At 39.1% G+C, this 15,759-nt stretch overlaps 4 protein-coding genes across 6 annotated transcripts; 2 read left to right on the plus strand and 2 right to left on the minus strand.

Annotated features, from left to right (window-relative positions):
- The first annotated feature begins 229 nt into the window (after window positions 1–229).
- LOC110424841 (Pollen Ole e 1 allergen and extensin family protein) lies at window positions 230–2,429 on the plus strand. Its single transcript, XM_021439556.1, has 2 exons — window positions 230–513; window positions 1,940–2,429. The coding sequence occupies exons 1-2, from the start codon at window positions 273–275 to the stop codon at window positions 2,260–2,262; spliced, it is 564 nt and encodes a 187-aa protein (XP_021295231.1). The 5' UTR covers window positions 230–272; the 3' UTR covers window positions 2,263–2,429.
- A 121-nt stretch (window positions 2,430–2,550) lies between these two features.
- On the minus strand, window positions 2,551–4,673 carry MTACP3 (mitochondrial acyl carrier protein 3). 3 transcript variants are annotated; one of them, XM_089784857.1, is made up of 4 exons: window positions 4,336–4,523; window positions 4,097–4,177; window positions 3,053–3,301; window positions 2,551–2,850 (listed from the first exon to the last, which is right to left on the minus strand). In XM_089784857.1, exons 3-4 carry the CDS (start codon window positions 3,251–3,253, stop codon window positions 2,662–2,664), a joined length of 390 nt encoding a protein of 129 aa, XP_089640983.1. In that variant the 5' UTR covers window positions 3,254–3,301; window positions 4,097–4,177; window positions 4,336–4,523; the 3' UTR covers window positions 2,551–2,661. The 3 variants fall into 3 exon arrangements, with proteins under 3 accessions (XP_089640983.1, XP_089640982.1, XP_021295232.1); XM_089784856.1 differs by lacking the exon at window positions 4,097–4,177 and having other exon boundaries at window positions 4,336–4,673; XM_021439557.1 differs by lacking the exon at window positions 4,336–4,523 and having other exon boundaries at window positions 4,097–4,321.
- A 363-nt stretch (window positions 4,674–5,036) lies between these two features.
- Window positions 5,037–9,259, plus strand: LOC110424840 (SNF1-related protein kinase regulatory subunit beta-2). The gene is made up of 4 exons (XM_021439555.2): window positions 5,037–5,825; window positions 7,143–7,321; window positions 7,430–7,592; window positions 8,761–9,259. The coding sequence occupies exons 1-4, from the start codon at window positions 5,667–5,669 to the stop codon at window positions 9,085–9,087; spliced, it is 828 nt and encodes a 275-aa protein (XP_021295230.1). The 5' UTR covers window positions 5,037–5,666; the 3' UTR covers window positions 9,088–9,259.
- A 385-nt stretch (window positions 9,260–9,644) lies between these two features.
- OPT3 (oligopeptide transporter) lies at window positions 9,645–14,026 on the minus strand. The gene is made up of 6 exons (XM_021439554.2): window positions 13,366–14,026; window positions 12,707–12,804; window positions 11,297–11,866; window positions 10,806–11,061; window positions 10,528–10,710; window positions 9,645–10,434 (listed from the first exon to the last, which is right to left on the minus strand). The coding sequence occupies exons 1-6, from the start codon at window positions 13,858–13,860 to the stop codon at window positions 9,817–9,819; spliced, it is 2,220 nt and encodes a 739-aa protein (XP_021295229.1). The 5' UTR covers window positions 13,861–14,026; the 3' UTR covers window positions 9,645–9,816.
- Window positions 14,027–15,759: the final 1,733 nt, after the last annotated feature.

Raw genomic sequence — 15,759 nt, forward strand, 5'->3', positions numbered from 1 at the left:
TATATAATAGTCAATTTCTTAGAAGACCAAATTTAAATAATTTGATATAGCATTAAACATTTTAGATGGTACAAGCTAGACCAATATATGTATATGAATAGAAAATATTTGACCATCTTCTTGCTGGTCAACAATAAGGGTAGGATCGTAAATTGGGATTGTTGCGCTTTGGACAACCTTAACTTAATTATAAAACAGGAGATGAGGCTCTCTCGTTATTATTCTGAGTTGGCTCTAGTCAGAGAACTAGTATTGCAAAAGGCAGAAAGGAGATGGTGAGCTACTTTTGGGATTGCAAGACACTCGGGGTGGTGATCATGTTGTTGTTCATTCAGTCTTCAATGGCAGAATCAGATGAGCATCCATTATTATACGAGTCGTCAAGCAGAGAGGAGATGATCCAAATGGCTGGATACGGGGAGGAGAAGCTATCAACCGTCCTGGTTACCGGTGCCGTCCTTTGCGAAGCTTGCCTGCATGCTGAACCTCAACTTCGTGCATGGCCCATATCAGGTTTCATATAATTCGTTCATCATCATTGATTATTCATTACGATCTGCTTTGCTTTTCCTTCATGTTTATGACTCTCAAATTCTGCAGATACAAACCTACATATTTATAACGTTGATTATCTATTCTCCTTCTCAACTATTTATCTTCTTTGTGGAAGTTAGAACCCCTTTATATATATAGATCATCTGAGGAATATGCATATAAAAATTCAAATGCATCCATGTTAGTACTAAGGAAAACAATACAACCATGTATCAGAAAACTACGGCAAGCACCCAGGGAAAGCCTCTTCTCATGACAAGTTTGTGACTCTAATTATATTCATAACTCTCAGGTTGAAAGAGTGAGTCTTGGTTCTAAATCATATATAGTCCAAATCTTTGGAAAACCAACCTCGTTAATCCTGGAACTCCTTTCTTTACAACAAGTTTTTCGGCCTTCATTTAATCTTATAATCAGCCACCATGCTTAATGTGTCAAGTTACCTAATTTTTTCCAACCCAATGCACTTATTGCCTTCAGATATTCCAACATATACCAAGCATATTATATGCATAATAAGTGCTTGTCTTAGGCAAAATTAATATCCTTCAAACAAAGATCCGTGAATTACAATAATGTTAGTGTGCGTGTATATATATATATATATATATTAAATTTTTTAAGTGTTGCTTTGGTTGCGTTGGATCCTCGGTTTCAGCAGTTGCAATATCAAACAAACTTGAGATCAAAGAAACTTGAACGTCATAGAAAGTATCGGTGAAAAGTCACAACCATGTTTCCAAACTGCAAAACCAAGCAATATTTAAAAAACAAGACAGATATATTAATGGACAATAATCTTCGATCTCAACTAAATCGTGCTATGGGTTTCTTTTGCTGCGTCCCCTCTTGGCCAGAGGCAGACAGATTCAGACCCATTGCCTGGACCGCTGTCGTTTAGAAATTAATGCCATGATTATTTTCGATTTCATCTCATTATTGTAGCATATATATGGTAGTACACACGAACAATATCGGAATGAACCCCCATTTAATTAATTAGGAGCAAACAACATCTTTCACATTAATCATTATATTAATTGCATGAGTTGGACAGCTTAATTGTATTAATTAGTCCATAAAGTCTACAAAAGAAACGCCCAATTAGTTAATTGAATGTGAGATCATCATCAAATTGAAGTTGACAATGGACCATATTATTATTATTATTTTTCCATTTCGTGGTGGGATTGATGTACTAACCCCCTTGAGCCAAACCCTGGAACGTGTTGAGTTCCTTGTTTAAACAACACGACAAAGAGATCAAGTTGAGTAATCAACTTAATTTCCACAAGACACTTGCCTTTTAAGTGGAACATCATGAGTTAGTTGTCTTCTCTTCAACATCGATCATCATTTTGCTCGATTTCTAAACTCTCCACAGGTGCTTTGGTGGCTGTTAAATGCCAAACTCCTTGTAAGAGAATATCGGGTTCAGCACAAGCAGTCACCGATGAATATGGCGATTTTCTCATCGATCTTCCTTCCCACCTCCATGGAATTCCCAATTTGCCAAAGATATGTGCAGTTAAAGTCCTTCGGATACCAAAGAACTCCATGTGCCGACCAGCATTCGTCAAGAAACACAAGGGGCTAAGATTTTCATCAGTTGGGAATGGCATCCGCACTTACACAGCTGGGAGGATAAGGTTCCAGCATATAACATCTAAACCTTTGAAAGCATGCATCGGAAGGGCTAAGCAGTGACAAACATATAGCATGAGTGATACCTGGTTGATACACTGTGATATGGCAAATGGCTCATTTAGATGGCGCTTCAGTCACAGTACTGAGTTTCAAAGCTGCAGTCTCCTTCCTATACATGCTTGTAATATACATATTCTAATGTAAATACATAACAATATTTTGTCTTATATCGAGCTTTTGAGTTGTCAGAATCAAATAAACTTGCATGTATTAAACGAGTTATTTCAAGGTTGAAATGAAACAATCAAAACATGACAAAAACGCGATGCTCAAGGAGTATCCCTTTACATATTTGGCAACCATAAAGCAACCTCAAGGTCAACTGACATACAAATTCACACACATACTTCATAATGACAAATACATTCTTCAAGAGGGACCTGAAAGCATCCAAAACAGTCAGGACTTTGTAATGTCTGACCCTGATCTAGAAACTACGTATTTTGCAACATCAGCACAGCAAGTAAGCTTATCTGCTTTCTCATCTGGGATTTCAATGGAGAATTCTTCCTCGAATGCCATAACAAGTTCAACCCTATCTAAGCTATCCAGGCACAAATCTTTTCGAAAATCAGCTGTTTCAGTTACCTATTTGATAGGCAGAAAGTTAGATTCTTGTTCATAGCTCAAAACAATAATAGGATAAGAAATTACAAACAGCTATATAAAACTTGTACAATTTATAAATGGTTCCCACAGTCAATGAGATTGAGATTCCATCCTAAACAAATATGAGACAAATAGTTGAGAAGATAATAGGCAAACCAAGTTAGGAATAGCAGTCTATCACCTTACTGGCATCGATTTTATCATACTTCTTAACCAATCCAATCACTCGATCCATTATTTGAGCATTGCTAGCACCTGTTGATGTACATATCTGGTGTCTGAGTAGCTTGAACATGTTTCCTCCGCTAGTGAAAAAGCCCCATTCTCCAGTTGACTTCCTCGTGCTCACATGCCTCAAGATGGCACTTCTGATGCTTTGCATATTGAGGAGAGCTTCAAAGCAGTAAATTTTTATCACAAGCCTGCGAACCTAGATTTGAATTGCATAAAAAAGTTCAGATAAGTTTAACTAAGTGAGCGGCAATATAATGATCAATGAATTGTATTAAAGATAAGTACTCGACATCTATGCAGCAACATTTAAGACAGTTTCACTAGGATTTCTGTGCATTTAGAACTGTCCATTGTCCTGTCTTGCAAATGTTATGTTGTAACTAAATAAGTAAATATGTAAACAAGACTTAACAGCAGTAAACAGGTAACTTATTGCTTATATAGCTGATGATGCTGGGCAAATTGTCCCAGAAAGAGAAGCAGGTCATCAAAAGATACTGTAAACACTGGAGATGCATTTTATTTGCTAGTGATTTGTCAGCAGCATATGAATTGGTGCTTGGGACCACAGACTGAATGATATTTGTGAGGGAAACTTCAGGGAAAATCCCAGGTTAAAACAAGCAAGGCAGGGAGGAAAACAAACTGCAAAGCATGTGACTATCAATAGCATTAAAATCACTATTTCATCCACTAACTATGGCATTCGGCCAAATAACAAATACTAACTAATAGTACACTACTCAATAAGCTCGACAAAAACAAAACTTTTAAGAGCTATTGAAACAATGAAAAGGAAAGGGCATTGATGCAATTCAGATGAGAGGAGATACAAGAGTCAATGAGCATGTAGAAGAAAACAAAAAAGCCATGATTTACATGACTAGGAAAGGCATTATCAATAGGTCGGTATGTGAAGCCGAAGTGGGCCTTTCTCCCATGTCATCTTCTGTTTACATGATTCATTCGTTAACCATTAGCATTCTCTTACACTTTTGCCAGGATGGAGCCATAGATGAATGGGTTCAATCAAATGCAGGGGTTGAGCAGCACCATCAGCATCATACAAAACCTTATACCCAATAAATATAAACACTGTGTTGAACATTCCTTTGTAAAAAAGGAAAAACAAAAAAACATACCCAGCGATGAAAACTAGAAAAGCAAACTAAAAAGAGAAAGAGAAAGGGAGAGTTGGTAGGAAGTAGAAAGTAGAAACTGGTGACTCACGGGACTGCCTCTGTTGAGTGCCTGCTTGGGTTGGGAGTTTGCACTTTGAATAACGTAATGGACCAGGTGGGCTATGGCTCTTCGGCTATTATGTGCTTGCTTTATTGCCGCAAAGAAAAATTTCAACTTTCGAAGCTTTTGTACCACATTCGGACAGGAGTTGGGAGTGTTGGAAGGCTTCCATTCCACCTAATTCCACTTCTATCATCAGCAACTAACAGGGCTACGACTTGGGCCTCTTGATGCTGATAGGTCTTCTACACACCATTTTTTATGTGGTGCATACGTCTTCTACACACTTTGTGTGCCCATTTTCAAACATAAAAAGGCCCACAACACTTTGTATTTTATTATTTTTTTCACTTTTTGTACAACATTAAAGAAATCCATGAGCCCCTATAGATGATGTTCCTTTCTTTGGCTACAGAAAAGAGGAAAATTTTCCCACAAAAATTTTGGTTTTTCTTCTAGATTAGTATCTCTTTTTCATTAAGAAAAAGTGTCGAAATTATAATATTGAGATTTTGTTGAGAAAAGGGTGGGAACCCATAGCTTCCCACAATCCAAAAACTTTATAGCAATATATCTATATATATATATATATAAAATCCTATGTGAAGCAAACAAGAAAGGAAAACTACAGAGTGGTATTATTATTGTTATTGTAAATATATAGAAAAACGGAAAGGGGAAGGAGGAATTAAAAATTGAAGTGCAATGATATAAAGCAGGGGGGGGGCTGAAACAGAGTTTGGGAAGTAAGCCAGGCATTAGGAGTTGGGCAACAAACGGGGACAAGAGGGAGGCTAATTTCATAGCCCCCAACACCAAAAGGAAAACAGAGAAAAGAAGACTTTGTCAAAAGATGACGTGACCATCGTCCGTCCATCCATCCATCCCCATTCCTGATTCCCTCCACCCCTCACTCCCACTACATCATCAACACAACACTTCCTAATCTTCCAAACTCATCGGAGAATTCTCTTCTTTCCTTTTTTTCTTTTGGCAAAAAGATATACTTCTTCTTCTTCTTCCCTTTAAATTTTTACAAAATTCTCCCAATTGGGCATCTGGGTGTGGTTTTATTTAAAAGGGGATGGGGTTGGTATCAGTTGTAATTGGGGAATCATAAATCAATGTTGAGATTCTGTGAGTGGTGGGGATTTGAGTTCTCTCCGCTTTTGCTTTTTATTAGAGTCTTATGCTCTTATTGACAGAGAATCACCGCACTTAATTAGTCATTCATATAAAAAGGAAAGAAAATAACAAGTGATAAATCGATAATCAATAGTGAAATAATAGTTAATAATAAAAAAAATATTACTTAAAAAATGGGGAATGTGAATGGAAGAGAAGATGGGAGTAGCAGCACATCAGGGGTTGAAGAAGAAGGAGGTAACAGTGTTCACGAAGCCATGGCTGCACCCATGGGTCACTCCCCTCCTCACAGCCCCACAGCCACCCACTCTCCTCTCATGTTTACTCCTCAGGTACGCTTTTTTTAATTTTTCTAAAAGCAAACAATTTTCCTTTTTCTGACTTTTGTTGCTTGGATTTCGGGGATTCGGATTTCATGAAATGTGTTTTATTTTTGATGCATGGGGTCTGGAATCATTGCTTCAATTTATCAGGGATTCAATCCTAGGTTGTGTCTGAGATCCTTTAAAAAATTCCATGCTGGGTCTGTGTTCTTGTTGCAGGAAAGTCTGGTTTTTTTTCGTTGCAATTTGGTTGGAGAGTCTTAGTGAGGTCCCTTTGTTTGTCAATTTAAGGAGATCCTATTGGGTTTTCATAATGCTTGTTTCATATAACTTGTGCAAGAATTCATAGGCGTTGTAAAGGCCCTCAGGTAGAGAAAAATCTTCTTATGAGGATATTGTATGTGTTTAATATGAGATAAGCTTAAAATGATTCCTTTTGGGCGTGAATGGCGATAAAATGTGGTCACTTGATCATGGGTATGCTACTGTCTATGCTCTCTTTGGCAGGAAGTGGCAAATTTTTATGTTGATGCTCTTTTGAAATGAAACTTCCTTTTGTAGCTTTTAGACTGAGGTTGCATGATGGATGAAATCAGCCTAATTTATATGTTGTCTTTGATGCAGCCTTGGTTAGCAGTTTGGGAAGTTTTAATGTGCAGGGGTCCAGGGATAGGGGCCAATACGTAGTTTCTTGGAATATTGCAAATTAAGGATTTTTGAATAATTTAGCTCAGAATCTAGGAATTTAGAGTTTGATAATTCTCTTGGTTTTCAATTTTGGTTTTAACTTGTTTTTGTGGGAACTTCTTCCTTTGTAGCAGTCCTAATATCCTGCGAGTCAAGGAATATTCTTATACGTCCCCTAAAACACTTCATAGCCTTCTTGCCATTTTCTGCTTGTAGTACTCGTACATTCTGTCAGTTTGGGCTCCTTTATGGAGTTCTAGCAACATATTTTTGCTCATCGGCCTCTTGCTTTCCCTTTCTAGTCCTAAATCCCAAAACCCTTTTCTTCTCCTAATTCAAGTCATGCCTTAATTTTCTTAAGCCTAAGCCCATCACACGTCACTTTGGAGGATTTCTGAAATCTGTTTTTTTCTTAATCTTGTTTTGGTCTGTCTATGGATCATCACCAGACAAATAGGAACTTGTGAAACTTGTATATATTTTATAGTGAACTCTTTTCCCGTATGCTAGTATAGGAACATGCACATTAGTCATTCTTTCCAATTTTTTAGTAGCTGGAACATGCCTGTTGTTCATTGTGATATCTATTCCTCTGAAAACAGTGTCAATTTTATCTTGGTTTGCCTTTTCTCATCCCAGGTTCCCATTGTTCCTTTACAAAGACCTGACGAAATACACACACCAAGCCAATCATGGTTGCAGGCGACAATAGGATATGAGGATAACTGCACTGAGAAGGGAATTCCAACAATGATTACGTGGGCCTATGGTGGCAAAGAAGTAGCTGTGGAGGGGTCATGGGATAATTGGAAGACAAGGTTCCTGATATTCAATGCCTTATACATTTTTTATTAAAAGAAATATAGTTAGCTCTTTGTGAACTGCTTTGCAGGTCTGAAATATAACTTGTTTGCCATCTTGATCAGAATTCCTTTGCAGAGATGCGGAAAAGACTTCACTATTATGAAAGTATTACCGTCAGGTGTTTACCAGTATAGGTTCATTGTTGATGGACAATGGAGGTATGCTCCTGACTTGCCATGGGCACAAGATGATGTGGGTAATGCTAACAACATTTTGGACTTGCAGGTAAATTCTTTCATCTTCTTATGGTAAATGTGCACTAGCATTTTATTAGTTTGATATTTGTAGTTTATAGCATTCCCAACTATTGTTTTTATAGGATATGAGTGCTTCTCTTTCTATATGTAGGCACGCATGAATAGATTCTCTCTAGTGCTGATGAGATGAGTTTTATTCTTCTGAACTCCTTTCAATTCAGCTGTCTGTCTCAAATTAGCTTTACATGCAAAGATACATTGATTCAACTCTATCAAGGTTCATGCTTTGGAGAAACTGCATATTTCTCTCACAATCCCTGTTTTCCTTTACTTGTGGCCTTCGCACTTTCAGCTTGGAATAAAGTCATGCCTTGGTGGTGTTTTCTGATGATACTGATAAAATTGTTCTCGTCTAGCTTGGTATTGTTGTTGTGTCTGAGGCTCAAACAAAGCAACATCATTAACAGACAACGTAAAAAGCACATATTTGTAGTCATCTTCTTTTTTCTACTTCCCTTTGGATTCCTAGGGCATCTTCTTTTCATGTGCATTTGTTGGTGGGGATGTAACATACAGAATAGCAGCTTTCCTTTCTTCAGCAGCCAGAAAAGTGTGCGGAGAGAGACAGAGGAGGGTTGAGGAGGGAGCATTAGTATGTAAAGGACTTGCCACCTTTTGCTTGACTACGTTGCCAGTATCTTTTTAGATATTTGAACCTTTCGTACAATTCTCTAGTTTTAGATGCAAATATATGGGTTCAAATGGTCTTCAACAGAACACGGGGAATGCTCTAGAAGGATATTTTAGATAGTGTCTTTAACGGCATAGTTTGTTTTGTCCTTCAATTTGGCATTCACTTGTTTTCTAGAAGCGTTAGTGAAAAACTGAAAGCAAGTACCAGTGGACTGATTTAGTTATTTTTGTTCCACAATGATTAAAAGCATACTCTCACTTAGCTGACATTCTGTTTTTTACGTACTGTTAAAGTGCTATATTCGTCACACAGGTTTGGCTATAATCAACATCATATGTGAGTGGCACTTTTAATGTACTTTTGTGGATGTGCAGGAGTACTAATGTGCATTCTTGCTTGTATTAGTGTCATGTTTCTCCCTTTGCTTCTTCACCTTGATTGATGCTTAGCTTTCACAAACTCTTTAATTAGAAATATGCTAATTGTGAAGAATACTATGCAGGATTATGTCCCAGAAGATCTTGAAAGCATATCAAGTTTTGAACCTCCTCAGTCTCCAGAGTCCAGCTATAGTAACTTGCCACTTGGAACTGAAGATTTTGCTAAGGAGCCACCGCTAGTTCCTCCGCACCTACAACTGCCACTGCTTAATCTGCCTGCATCTCACATGGAGATTCCACCTCCTACGTCAAGACCTAAACATGTAATTCTGAATCATCTTTACATTCAAAAGGGGAAGATTGGCCAACCTGTGGTGGCACTTGGTTCAACTCATCGATTTTTGGCCAAGTATGTGACCGTGGTGCTCTACAAGCCTGTGCAGCGGTAGTCTTAGATGGCGATGACTATGTGGACCTTGAAGTCTCCATTGAGCATATGTGGTTAATATAATTATCACGGTGTAGATGTTGTGCCGATGACTTTCAGTAGCTTAGGAAGGTGTCACCATGTGAAAACTTGAAAGATATTCTATTTTTATCCAAGGAAATATTTTGTGATCATTGATCCCCTCATAGTGATTCTTGTTCTTGTTGCGCCAGTTTTCTGCCCTTGCACTAGAAAGTTAAGAGAACTGTGGTTTATTTTTTCAATTTATCTTCTGCTTTCTAGCATGCCATCCATTTCCTAAGCCTCTTGCATATCTCCAATGGCTTATCCATTCCCTAAGCAAATCAAAATTTTGCTTTGTTTTTGGTTTGAGTTGTACAATAGTTTCAATTCAGTATGTTGCGGGTGTTTGTTTTATCTTCTTCTCGAAGTCTTTTACTCACTATTTATATACAAGTATTGAGAGTGCAAAGGACAATTATGCGAGTCTCCCGGAGGCAGCAGGGATAGCTTCTTATTCATCTCGCAACAGCCAAGAGATGCTAGTAACAAGCCGTGTGAAGAAAAAGCAAATTTCTGCTATTAGGCATAAAACAAAAGCATTACCTCCTCTTCAATGAGAGGGGAAAAGCATGTACATCAATGGTCATAAAAATTTTGTCTGTAACAGCTATGTGGTATTTCCCTTCCCGTCTCAAAATTTTTAAACCATTTCTTCTGACTTTCACGTCTATTTAAAAACCGGACATCCTTCAACTGTGATACCCGGTGCTGTAGGACATGATGCCAGAGGACAATGATCAATCTCAGTGCCCCACCATTTCACGTTATGGCCCTCGTTTTGCAAAGCGAAGAACAGTAAAACACCCATGAAGGCAGTTCCAGCATCTAATGCTGCAGATAGAACATAGTTATATTTCTGCCACCAGCGCTTGTGGTACCTAAACACGAAATAGTTGAAAATGGTTCCAGTAATGAGCCAGCTCGCAATGTTGGTGGGAGTTGCAGGTGGCATTCCGGCAAAACCATATGATATAACTGGTATGTTAATCAAGGGAATCCATTTCTTTTCAGGGAAGATCTTGCTCAGTACCCAGACAGGAACAGGCAACACCGCTCCAATGAGGAACAACCATACTAAGTTGCGGTACAGCCCTCCTGGTCCAAAAAGTCTCTTTGGTCCAATTAGACCCCAGATAACAGAAGCATCAAAGGTGACTCGATATTTAGGACAAGTCCATGGGCTTTCAGGATGCTTTCCTTCTACATCACAGATGTTGTCAATGCTATCTAACATCCACCATGCAACTGCAAGGTTGACAGTACCTGCAACTAGAGTTCCCACAAGCTGGGAAAGAATAAAAACAGGTTCAATCATTTTACACTACATGAAAAGAAGATCTTTAGAAGTCTTAATGTAAAGCTCGTTGACAGAAGCTACCTGAGCTGTGTACATGCAGCGCGGAGGGATTTTCATGTAGTGCCCGAGTTTAAGATCAGATAAGAAAGAAAGAGCATGAATAGTGCTGATCCGCCCATAAATCTTGAAAAGCAGGTTCGCAATGGGCTTTCCAGGTAATACATAACCAATTATGAACTGGGCTATAATGTCATATCCTGGTTGCTGCAAAGTTTCAGCAAGTAGACTGATTTTAGAAACTATATAATCAAGTTTATTTCATTCCAGCAAAGTCTCAACAAAAGAGAAGCAGAATTTACCTGGTTGGTAGTTGCTTGGATGACTCCAATAGGAAGGGTGACAATCCAAGCCAAGCCAAACGCAAAGAGCATACCCCACCATGGCAGCTGTACCTCATCCTTATCTACAAAAGACATCAAGAGTGATAGAACAATACTTCCAATCAATAAAATGAAAAACCACCATTCAGGCACTTGTTTGTAGCTTTTCATCAGCCTTGCATGGATGTCCAGCTTCACATTCTTCATTGCTGATCGGCTCTGCTTCAGAATATCACTAGGCAAAAGAAATTGAGAATGTTTAGTTGACCTGAATGAGAAATTTCTGATGACAAAAGCATACAGACTCAAGGACTCTTTGTAATCTCTCCTATCAATATCTTATTACAAAAGGTTGACGAACATACTTGCAAATATAAGTAAAGTATAAATTATAGTTAAGAAAACTTTAGCATAATTCAAAAGGCCACTGATGACATTACTCAAAAGTCTTAAAAAGGCACAAAGTGTACCTGCCATGAAACAATGCCACATGAGTGAGGGTTGCTGTGAATCGTGCAAATCCTGATCCGATAGATAGGGCAAAAAGAGGGCTAAGATAGAGTTTCCCATAACTGTTATAAGCAGAAATATTTAGATCATACTGTGGTGTCAAAATCTTAGTTGTATCATATTTATGCCCACTGGAAGTAAACAGCTGATTCGAGAATATTGGGAATTTGCGAGCATCAAAAGTGTCAAACTTCCAATAACACAGAGGGACAATGATGTAGATAAACATGACAAAGCCAATCCCCACGTTGAGAATTGAGGACCAGGGTGTAACCAATGGACTGCCATGGTAAGCTGAGATCCCAGCCCAGTCAAGGGTGAAGGCACCAATGCCAAGTCCATGGTAACCAGACCCGATTTGCTGAGCTGTGATACTATGGGGCCACACCCAACACACCCATGAGAAGAATGTCAAGACTGGGAATAAATAGCCAGGGAAAGCATAATAAGCAAAGCTTGCCACAAGTGCAACAAGAAAAAATTTCATTCGAGTCAAGCCTTTCTTGTTTGTGTCCTTTTCATGGAGTGCTCTGCAACAAAAAAAGTTGAGAATGGAAAATTACAAAGTGATTGAGATGATCAAATTTATCTTGGTGGAAATAAAACTAAAACCAGGCATCGCATCTTCTTAATGAGTTCCTTCACACAAAGAATAGATTTATCCATGATCTTCAGGATATAATCAGAAGCAAAATCTTAATCACATGCAAGAATATCAAGTAAATTGTGCAGCATCCAGTTGTCAGTACTTTTATACTCTTGGTGTTATGCCTCGTGTCCTCAGAGAGAATATTATTGCAATTGACAGCTTTTGAAACAAATTCTCCTTGAATGAACATGCACTTTGTTATGATATAAGAAAAGGATTCACCTTTTCTTCCATTAGAGTTTAAGAGGGATAATTGCACAGTTGCATTCTTGTTTTTGATTACTCAGATATGTTTAACTTATTCATTCAACCAAAAGACATCATCCAAAGCCCAACTCACAGATGCTTGCACTGTTTATTTATGCATCTGATATCACTATCTCAAAAGCTTTTGAGTGATGAAATGTTGGGGCAGCAGCAGAATTCAAACTTCTACGAGAACAAACCGTCACCATCCATTTTGACGCAGAGAATATCAGTATGGAAATAGCAAAACTTGTAGCTCTACTCAGTATGTAGGTCAAGCCAAACTGAAATAATTGCATAGTTTTGGTAGTTCACGGGAAAAGGAGAGGCTTCTGTTACCTCGGGACCCAGTGAACGAAAAGTCTAAGATTCTAAAGCTAGACCTTTTTTCTTATCTCTTTCTAAGAGATTTCCTACCGGCCAAGCAGAAAATCATGATAAGGTAAAAGAAGGGTAATGATCGTAAAGGACAGACCTAAATAGAGAAACCTGAGCCAGGTTTGACGGCCACCACATTTCTGCAGGATCAACCAGGTACCTCCGAAGCATACCAGCCCATCCATACCCCAAAATCTGCATATCATCATGATCAATAATATTACTATTAGATGAACCAAATACACTAAATTTATAGTTGAAACAGCCAAATAGACTGTCATTTTTAATTGTGAGAAAAAGTCCAGAAAATTTAAGCAATTCAGAGTCCCTGCAATTGACAGTTTCTCTATCAGCTCCATGAGAAGTATAAATTGAGGGGGGAAATAACTGAATTCTGGGATAGGCTTTCTTAAAAGAACCCCCCGCCCTTCTCATAGCTGGAATGAAGTGTACAGTGACGACCTGCACATATCTTCTAATTAAAAATCTCCTCAAAAAGTTATAATTGCAACAACTTTGGTGGTAACATCAATTTCACTTGTCGATGCAAGTTTCAGACAACCTCATCACTATCAAGAGTCAAAGATTCAGTTAATTAAACCAATTTTAAAATACTATCAGTCTTGCCGTATGCTATAGTAATTACAAACCACAACAATAATAAAATAACATAAAAAGGGAGTGAGAACAGCCGAGATTGATTAATAAGCAAGGGACAAAAGAAAAAGAGTAGCAAAAGAAGTGTTAATAAATAACCTGAGTAGTCAAGACGATAAGGAGGCCACATAGAAAATTCAAGCTCTGTTTATAATAAGCCTTCATGACAGTAATGGCACCAATGGAGTAAGCATCACCCCCACCAAAAGACACCCCACAATTGGCGAAGATGGTGATGATGACATGCTCCTTCATGTTGAAGGGCCCAGGATTGAGGCTAAAGCGCCACCCCAGAAGACTGTACTCCCTGGTTGGCAGAGTCCTGGCCATGAACTTGCCAATGGGCAAGACAGAGATTTGCATGAGGATTGCAGAGATGGTGAGTGGTTGCGTGCGGTAGGTGAAGAAAGTGTTGAGAAAGATTAGGAGCATGCATGATGTCAAACCAAGAAACCATGCACGAAAGGTCATCACCGGCAGGGTTGGGTCATCGGTTTCGGGCACCACCAACGCCACCTCCTCCACCGGACTCCTATCATCCTCGGCGGCGTTCCCATTTGGTTTCTCTGGGTCCTCACGGTTCTTTGTGGCCATTGAAGCAGGAAAGGCTAATGGTAAGAGCAAGTAGAGTTGTCCGTCTTATCTGTAGTTTAACAAGACGGGAAGAAAAGTGAATTAGCCCAAGAGATGCAGCTTTGGAGTGAAGTAAGTTGGAGTTTGGTCTTTTCTGTCGAAAAGTTGTGTCAACAGCGAGGTGGTTATATAAGGAAGGACCTAGGGGGTCGGGCCACTGCTTCTGCCTGCGCTGGGGAGTGGGGACTCGGGACAGAGAGATGTTATGACAAAAACGCCCTTTCTTCTTCCTATTTTACAAAGATGGCATTATCTAAAGCTTGTATCTATTCAATTATATATATATGTTTAAATATACTTGCCAGAACATACAACAACGTAATCCAAAATGAAAATCAATTCACCGATCACCTCCTTAGTTTATATTACAATATTTCCAGACAATAGACAACTAACTCCTGTTGTTCAATCTAGATGCAGCCTCCACGGGTTACTACTTACTCTCAAACGCTTGATTATACACATTTTTTTTTGAAGAATTGCACCTGCATCTCATCATCATCTGATTTTCTTACTGCTAGTATTTGTACTTGTCTACCGGGCCAGCTAGCAAGGTCCTGCCCCCAAGGCCCCAATTCTTCACCATACTGACAAAGCATACGACAAAACATATTTGCTTTCTCCTTAAATTAATCAATAATGCTAGTTAATGGTACTAGGATTATGTTTTTCTACGAGATTAGTGGCAGTTTTGTCAATTCAAAGACGAGGATCAATTGGTAAATCTCTGATTGCACAGTTTGCTTTAACTAGTTAAATTTTACTAAATGGAAAGTGATTAATATTTTTGACCCGCTATTCATCCGTCCATTATTACTACTGATTCTAGTTTTATGGAAGTGGGAGGTTTGGACTTTGGGAGGAGACACGTGCTTTCAATCGTCCGACACACTCTCGTCTTGTTCTTAGCGAAACCCAAGCTGTCTTCACATGTGGTTTTTCCAAGCCCGGGACCCACAAGAGACCGTCCACGTCGGATGTCGTGGACCCCGATGTGCTTCCGTAAGCTAACGCCGTGATCAGCATCAGTCGCCCTGCATGAGGGACGCCGTTATTTCCCAACAGTTGGTAGCCACGGAGGACAAACACCTCGTGGCCTACCCATGTCTGGTTGGGGAAAGAGACAAGGAGAGTGGAAGCCACTTGGCAAAAACTAATGGACAATCATGCACTTAGGATTTGAGCCCGTCAGCTGCGAAACCACGTGGTGACATACTGATCAATGTTCCGACTTTCCAAAAGTGTAAAGACCAAATCTATAAACTTCCGCCATCCTTAAATCCTCACCTAGCTGTTGCAAACATGGCGGCATGGTGCATTTTTATCACTATAGATAATGTAGAGCATAAAATTTCTTTGCATCTTTGAAATTGGGTTAATTTTATCCATCACCCATGGTGGGTTGGCTGAGGGTCCAATTTGACAGCACAAAAACTAAAACTTCCCTCTCTAACTCCAACCAATTAATAATCTCATCAAGTCGTAATAGATATATCAGAAAAGCATATGCATCAGCATTAAACACTATGTATATTTGATTTATTGCAACTTGAGGTGTTTTTCTTTTTGTGCAGCAGCAATAAGTTTGCTGAATGTTCTTTAGTGATAAGGATATGATCAATTGCAAGGTGGGCGGGAAGTACATGGAATGAAGAGGCGTGCATTTGATAGAAACATGAAAGCCGCATTGCTTTCCTTTTATATCTTTGAATGTGGTGGGGTAGAGCGGAGACTTTGGGAAGGGTGGAGGTGAATCCACGAAATAGCAGACGGAGGACTGCAGACCGATCCTTTCCCCATTGGTGGAGGGACCCTAGACTTTGCTGAGTTCTCCGCTGTGGTTGACTCTCCCCTCTAAAG

The sequence above is a fragment of the Theobroma umbraticum genome, unplaced genomic scaffold (genome assembly GCF_002168275.2).
Source record: "Theobroma umbraticum cultivar Fairchild unplaced genomic scaffold, ASM216827v3 scaffold_204.0, whole genome shotgun sequence".
Taxonomy (NCBI): domain Eukaryota; kingdom Viridiplantae; phylum Streptophyta; class Magnoliopsida; order Malvales; family Malvaceae; genus Theobroma; species Theobroma umbraticum.

Bases quoted from the DNA above. Each gene is read 5' to 3' on its own strand.
- LOC110424841 (XM_021439556.1), top strand. From the start codon at position 273: ATGGTGAGCTACTTTTGGGATTGCAAGACACTCGGGGTGGTGATCATG. The intron at 514-1,939 runs GTTTCATATAAT...AACTCTCCACAG, and splicing joins TCGTGCATGGCCCATATCAG to GTGCTTTGGTGGCTGTTAAA.
- MTACP3 (XM_021439557.1), bottom strand. From the start codon at position 4,213: ATGTTCAACACAGTGTTTATATTTATTGGGTATAAGGTTTTGTATGAT. The intron at 3,302-4,096 runs GTAAGAGAATGC...ATTCAAATCTAG, and splicing joins GGCTCCATCCTGGCAAAAGT to GTTCGCAGGCTTGTGATAAA. The intron at 2,851-3,052 runs GTGATAGACTGC...CCTATCAAATAG, and splicing joins ATAAAATCGATGCCAGTAAG to GTAACTGAAACAGCTGATTT.
- OPT3 (XM_021439554.2), bottom strand. From the start codon at position 13,860: ATGGCCACAAAGAACCGTGAGGACCCAGAGAAACCAAATGGGAACGCC. The intron at 11,062-11,296 runs GTACACTTTGTG...TCTTTTGCCTAG, and splicing joins GTGGCATTGTTTCATGGCAG to TGATATTCTGAAGCAGAGCC. The intron at 10,435-10,527 runs GTAGCTTCTGTC...ATTCTTTCCCAG, and splicing joins GCTGCATGTACACAGCTCAG to CTTGTGGGAACTCTAGTTGC.
- LOC110424840 (XM_021439555.2), top strand. From the start codon at position 5,667: ATGGGGAATGTGAATGGAAGAGAAGATGGGAGTAGCAGCACATCAGGG. The intron at 5,826-7,142 runs GTACGCTTTTTT...TTCTCATCCCAG, and splicing joins CTCTCATGTTTACTCCTCAG to GTTCCCATTGTTCCTTTACA. The intron at 7,593-8,760 runs GTAAATTCTTTC...AATACTATGCAG, and splicing joins ACAACATTTTGGACTTGCAG to GATTATGTCCCAGAAGATCT.